Consider the following 7500-nt stretch of genomic DNA (forward strand, 5'->3'; position numbering starts at 1 on the left):
TGTCAAAGCCCCTTACAAGTGCATTATTTACAGACAAATCCAACAAATCCGACGGTCAGACAAATCCGACATTTTCACAATTCTCCCAACTGTCAGAATCAGTGTGAATACCACATTATCAAATAACAGAGGAATCTTTTTCTGATGTGCAATGACTTTTTACTGTTAAAACACAGAGGCAGTGGTGACAAAATATATCAGTATTCTATCTAGTATTTTCCAACATTGTAGAATAGAATTTAGTGGTTCCGGTTAATCAAAGTCAAAATGTTTGTCAGTATTTTACAAAGCAAAGGAGAGTGAATAAATCAAGGCCCTCTCTTGAAAAGACAAAATTCTTTTGCCTGTTTCCCCAAAGGAGTTCACAAAGTGCTTTGGATGATGATATTATTGGATATTAACTAAATACATTCAGATCCAAAAGAAAGAGTCTACTACCAAGAGACGAAGAGTTTGGCTGGATTGCTTTTCATCCCTTAGGAGAATCACTTGGCCTCACTGCTTTATTTATTTACACCAAGTTGTTTCTTAATATCTGCTGGTTGTTGACTGTATCTTTAAAGAGAATTCTCTCCAGAAAACCAACACATCTCTGTTAAGTGATTACTAATACTATATTTCAATATTTAGTTAAAGTGTGACATTTTTTACTTGATTGAATTAATATTTGGTTAATTTAAATAATTTTAATGATAAATTATTAGCTAAATTTAATTAAAGTTATTTATCTTCACCTTTATTTAAATACCATGTTTAAAGACAACAGGTGCCATCCGATGCTGTACAACAAAATATTTTTAATAAAAGTAAAAAAAAATAAAAATAAATCACAGATGACAAGACCAAGAGTTCTCTTCTTTAGGAAGATACAAACACCTGGATAAATAAATAGGTTGGTTTGAAAAGTCTATTATTAAAAATATTATTATTATTATTATTATTATTATTATTATTATTATTATCTTAATGACTTTTGTAAAACTTCTTTTAATTTACCTGAGGCAAGTTAATTTGACATCAAAATATTTAATTTAAGGATTGCTACAAAATGGTTTTGCAAAAACAGGTTGCTTTCATTATCAGCTGTCAGGGGTTTCAGTACACACGTCTGGCCACCAGAGGTCCTCATCCCATGAATTCTAATGTTCTCCATGGCACTGATCTCACGCACCTGCAAAACGTTATTATCACTGCTATATAAAGCCTCCAGGAGTGCAGACCCATTGTGAAGTGTTGCATACAAAATGGCCTCTTGTATTTCTACTGTTTTTGCCTGTTGATCTCTTGCCTAGTTTTGTGGATATTGGGTTTATAGCCTTGCCCTTTTGTACTGTTGCCTGCTGCTGATCCTGGTTTATTCTGACCCTCACCTATCTAACTAGAGATTCTTGCCTCTGGCCCTTGTTTGGTTTGTCAGTAAAGTGCCCTGCACATGGTTCCCTCTTTGGTGTCTGAGTCTAGTTCATTACGGAGTACTTCGCCAACCGTGGATCGAGCAGGCTTGCCTAAAATGCAACACACCATCAATGCACAAGGAAGACGCATCGGTTCTTTTGATTCGCATCTTCATCAGCTACATTGTGCAGTGGAAAGCTTGAATCAAGGCTTGTAAAACATAAGAGCTGCTCTGGACCCTTCTTCTCCTGCAACCGTCACTGCTATCCCTTCTGAGTCCTACAAAGTATCAACCTCCCCTTTATGGCTTGCCCTCCTGGATAAGTTTGATGGATCTTGCTACAATGCTCCCTGTACTTCAGCCACTGCCCAAGAGCATTCCCCTTGGATGTGTCTAAAATTGCATACATAATATCTCTGCGCACCGGTTAGGCTCTTTTGTGAGCTGTTGCCATTTGGGAGGCTGACATTCCAGACACTCAAACCTACTCAGGCTTTGAGAGGTTGTTTAGGGAGGTGTTCAACCACTCACAAAGTGGAAAAGACCCCGGTGAGCAAATATTCCACTCTACCAAAAGAGAACCCCAGCAGCTGAGTATGGCACTATATTCAGGACACTAGCAGCCCAGAACAAAGGGGATAATAAGGCTCTCAAAACGGTATACTATCAAGCACTCAGCGAAACACTGGAAGCTGAATTTGCTTGCAAGCATGACCAATCCACGCTTTCTGAACTCATCAGCATATCCATTCGCATGGATAACCTTACTCTGTTCAGAAAAACCTGCTCTGCTTCTGCAGCTTCTCGTCTGGAAGAGATGATTCATCACAGCAAACCGGATGTCATGGAAATAGGCTAAGCCCATTTGACTCCCGAGGAATGGAATAGGACAAGTTTTTTTTTTTTTTTTGTGGCACCTCTGGTCACTTCTGTACCTCCTGCCCAGTTATCCCCTAAAAACAAACTTTATTGGTGGTGAGTAGTGCTAGTTTCCCCATTCCATCTGATGGGCATTTGGCAGTTCCAGTTAAACTATGTTGGTCTAACTCCTCAATGTTTTACTCTGGAGCAGCTGGAAACTTCATTGATTTGGATTCTGCATGGGAAATCCCTTTAGTCACGCATCAACCAGCCCTGTCAGTAAAGGGAATTGACAGACATCCATTAGGAACAGCACAGATCACTAAATCCACTATTCCTATTACCCTCACAGTGGGGTTTCAGTACATTCAGAAACTGTCTCCCTACTAGCAGTAAAGTCCTCTGACAATCCCCTGATTGTAGGCTACCATTGGCTAGATAGCATGACCCAGTATTTTCTTAGTCCAATGACTGCCCCACTCACAAATTGGTCAACTGCTGACACTGCATTCTCTCAGCTCAAGGAACACTTTACTACAGCCCCTATCCTCTGTCATCTGGATCCTAACCTCCCCTTTATAGTCCTACTCTACCTTTATAGTCAAGGTAGATGCTTCTGAGAAGGGCATTGGAGCTGTATTGTCACAACAATAGGGAGCCCATGCGCTTTCTATTCCTGGAAACTTACCACCACAGAGCAAAACTATGATGCGGGCAACCTGCAATTACTTGCCATTGAAGGCAGTGTTTGAAGAATGCCGACATTGTCTAGAGGAAGCCCATATTCTGTTTCTGGTTCTCATTGATCACTGGAATTTGGAATATATCAAAGCTGCCAAACAACTTATTCCCACACAGGCCAGGTGGGCAAATGTAATCTGAACCCAATCTGTATGAAGGTGAGCAAAAAAACTACAGAGACTGTTCTCGGTCCCTCCTGTATTATAGCTCCGTTTTGGTGGGACGTCATAAATACAACAAGACAAGAACGGCGATCTGACCCCACATCCACAGACTGCCCATCAGACAAAACCATGTAGCCAATTCACTGAATGTTCACACTGTTACAAAACAAATTCTGGTGGCCATTCATGTGTCATGATACCAAAGCATTTGTGGGAACCTGTCATGGTTGTGCTCAAAGCAAGGTCCCAAGGCAATTACCAGTGTGACTATTAGTACCATTACCAGTATCCAACAGACCATGGTCATACATAGTCGTAGACCTTATCACAGATTTACCTTCTTCCCAAGGCAACACCGTTACCCTAGTAACAGTTGACAGCTACTTAATGGCTGGCCTTAGAAAACCTATGAGGAAGTTGGCAAGTTTAGTTCAAAGGATTTGGATTTGTTGGTATTCCTGACGACATATGATCTGATAGTGGGCTCCAGTTCACCTCGTGTATTTGGATCACCTTTTAGAAACTGTTACAGTTGTCGGTGAGCATATCTTCGGACTACCATCCACAATCAACTGGTCAAGTGGAACATGCCAATCAAGAGATATGAAACTCAAGAAAGTTTCTCTGTTCACATTGCAGCAATAATCAGGAGGACTGGAGTCAGTTTCTGGCATGGGACGAGAATGCCAAAAACTCTCTTATAAACACCTCTACAGGTATGTCACCCTTTCAATGCATGTTAGGCTTCCAGCCACCTCTGTTTCTGTGTTTGGATGAGCCCTCTGGAGTTCTTGCAGTGGATGACTTTATGCGCTGCAGTGAAGGCACCTGGGAACAGTAACAATGTGTGGTCCGGAGGAAAAAACTGCAAACAGACAGACACTGGAAGACTGCACCCACCTACCAACCTGGACAGAAAGTATGGCTCTTCATGAGGGATCTGCGCTTGTAGCTTGGCCTGAGTTTTCTGGAAGGCAGCTCCAAGGTTCTCAGGCAGGTCAAGTCGGTGTCTTGTACATTACAACTACTGCCTACTTACTGCATATCTCCCACTTTCATGTGTCATTGTTGAACCCAGTCCAGTCCAGGAATGATCATCCCTCTCTCCCAGTAGAACCTCCACCACCATTGGACATAGATGGAAGTCCAGCATAGCTGGTCAGTGCTCACTTAGATTTCAGACGATGAGTTAACAGGCTCCATTGTGGATTAAGAAGGATGTGGCCCAGAGCAATGATCATGGGCCTGGACTTCTGACATCCTGGATCCCTTCCTCATTGAGGACTTTCATCACGCTCATCCTCACAGACCTGCTATGCACCCCTGGCGCTGTCCTTGTTGCCACTTGTTGGCTTTGGCTGGGGCCGATTGTGGGGAGGGGTGTATTGTCAGTGAATGTTTTTGGGGATATTGGATTTTTGCCTTGCAGTTTTTGTACTGTTGCCTGTTGCTGATCCTGGTTTATTCAGACCCTTGTCCTGCCTCTGGCCCTTGTTTGGTTTGTCATTAAAGTGCCCTGCTCATGGATCACTCTTCAGTGTCTGAGTCCAATTTGTTACTTCAGCTCTGTTTAGATGGGTAAACCATATCCCTGATCACATGCGACTTAGGTAAAAACATTAGGTATGGACATTTTTCATAATTTCTATTTTGTTCCAGCTCATGATCAACATTCTGGAGCCTGTAAAGCCCATTCATTGGTGGTCCACATGGTGCACCCTAAAGTTCTATGAGGATGTGCTGTTGAGACATTTTACAGGACATCTCTGCCTGCACCATTTAGTTTTTTACAGTCGTTTTCACGCTTTTCTCAATACCATGTCCACTTTTTAAAACATTTCACATTCACCACATCAATAGACCGTGAACTACACTGTCTATGCTTTTGCATTGGTTGTTACATAAGGCATCACCACCTCTTCCAAAAATCATGAGTACCCTAAACATTCATTCATTTACTGTTTAGTGTAAATTTAGCACACTCAGTCATGACATCTATTGTTCAAGGTAAGCCAACAGACATTATATTCAAAGATAAGAGGAACAGTGATAGCAGATGGAAAACAAATTATTCTTTAAGATTTCAATGAAGACAGAGATGAAGCATCCTGAGTAGACTTGGAGTATATTCACAAAAAAAATTAAATGCACTTTTGAAATGCTGATTTCTGATGCTTTTCTATGCCAGTGTATCACAGGTGTATCACAAAAAAAGTTGAATGAGTCTAAAATCATTTCTGAAATTTGGCGAGTCTCATTTGTTTCCTGTTTCCTTTTTATCTATATAATTTTTATCTAGAAATGCTTGGCTATTGATCTAAGACTTAGAATATCTGCACCATTACCCATTTCCACTTACTTTTAATTATATATTTTTCTAGAAATGACACTTATGCTTGAAATCAAATTTTGTTTCCAATATTAACCACCACCCAAATTCTGCATACATACAGACACACACTTGAATATTCTCTAAAAGTTCAGTGCGTAATTTATGGCTCATTTGCCATCTTCTGAAAGCTGCAACATGCTTATTGGCGGGTATCATTTTTTATCCAACACCCTGCAAGGGTTTTTTTATGATAACAAATTGGGTTAATGAATGGACAAAAGAAACGTGTGGGGTGGGTTTGACTGACATGCATTAGGATGCTCTGTGTGTGTGTTTCTGAGGACTGTGAGAGGGAGAAAAAGCTCTTACTCATGGAAGTAGCTCAGAGCCTCCGGTTCACTCTGGTAGTTAGGGGCCGGAATAAAAAGATCATGTAGGTTTGACTAGAACAACACTTAGGGACTCTCTTAAAATGACGGAAAAGCTTAAAACTGCTTCTTGAGTGGAACATTTCAAGGACAGGTTTTGTGTGTGTGTGTGTGTTTTGTAGGTTCTCGGCCCTTCATCATGCAGCTCTGAATGGTAACATGGAGCTGATAGCTCTGTTGCTGGAGTCACAAGCCATTGTTGACATCAGAGACCAGAAAGGTAAACAAACACACAGACACAAATTACCCCCCCCAGCACACCCCACACACAAACAACCGCTCTCAAAGAAACATGCCTTATACACCCACTCACACACACACACACACACACACACAAACAACCCCCCTCAAACAAACACCACCTACACACACGCACACACACACAAACGCCCTCAAATAAACACCCTCTCCCCACAAAAACAACCCCTACACATGCAAACATACCCCCCCACAAACACCCCCCTTCCACAAACACCCCCCCTTACACAAACACCGCCTACACATGCAAACATTTGTGACCTCCTCAAACACCCCCTATACATACACACAAACACCCTCTCCCCACACATGCAAACACACCCCTGCAAACACACAAACACCCCCTTTACACACACAAACACCCCCTTTACGCATACAAACACCCCCTCCCCACACAAACTTCCCCTATATATACAAACTTGCTCCCCCCACCACACAAACAACCCCCTCAAACAAACACTCCATATTCACTCAGACACACAAACACACACACACACACACACAAACAACCCCCCCCAAACAAACACCCCCTTTACACATACACACACAAACACCCCCTCCCCACACAAACTTCCCCTATACATGCAAACATGCACCCCCCCGACACACACACAAACAACCCCTCTCAAACAAGCACCGCCTATACAAACACACACAAAGAGAAGAACAGAAAGGACATTCAATGGACACTCACTTTCACATACTTTATTTAAGCATCAGGCTTACATTACATGTTGACTTTCTTTTATCTGAGCAACAGTTAAAACGTTCAGTAGTAAGTGCTGTAACATTACAATACATGGATCCAGAGTTCTGAGTTTAGACAAAAGTTATGCTGTGAGGATGCTGTAAGATAAAGACAATTACCTAATTTCCCTGGACTGAATACATATTACGTTTCTCTCTCTTCTGCTTAGGGATGCGCCCACTGCACTATGCTGCCTGGCAGGGAAAATGTGAGCCAATGAAAATGCTGCTAAAAGCAGGCTCGTCAGTCAACAGCCAATCAGACGAAGGACAGATTCCCCTGCACCTCTCGTCCCAACACGGCCATTATGATGGAGTAAGTCTAGAGAGGCAAAAGTGTGTGTGTGTGTGTGTGTCATACATCCACACACATACACACACACTCACTCACTCTCAATCAGCTGAGGACTGTGCTTGTGTTCTGCTCGCAGAGTGAGATGTTGTTGCAGCACCAGTCCAACCCCTGCATCAGAGATCATGCTGGAAAAACCCCGCTGGACCTCGCCTGTGAATTCGGACGAGTCTCGGTCAGTTCTTCTGGGCCCCTCACCAGTCACATTATGGGGTCACAGT

The 7500-nt window shown here is 42.2% G+C and overlaps 1 protein-coding gene across 6 annotated transcripts in view; it reads left to right on the forward strand.

Annotated features, from left to right (window-relative positions):
* Window positions 1-7500, forward strand: part of si:dkeyp-9d4.3 (caskin-1) — a 45601-nt gene that overhangs the window by 15674 nt on the left and 22427 nt on the right. For all 6 annotated transcript variants that reach the window (XR_014118276.1, XM_081701439.1, XM_081701440.1 and 3 more), the window contains 3 exons: window positions 6045-6142; window positions 7098-7243; window positions 7359-7454. Coding sequence is in view for 5 of the 6 variants with exons in the window: in XM_081701439.1 (XP_081557565.1) it covers window positions 6045-6142; window positions 7098-7243; window positions 7359-7454 (340 nt within the window). In the remaining variant the exon portion in view is untranslated. The remainder of the gene's footprint in view (window positions 1-6044; window positions 6143-7097; window positions 7244-7358; window positions 7455-7500) is intronic.

Source organism: Electrophorus electricus, chromosome 18 (assembly GCF_041902795.1).
Source record: "Electrophorus electricus isolate QZ-2024a chromosome 18, ASM4190279v1, whole genome shotgun sequence".
Lineage (NCBI taxonomy): Eukaryota > Metazoa > Chordata > Actinopteri > Gymnotiformes > Gymnotidae > Electrophorus > Electrophorus electricus.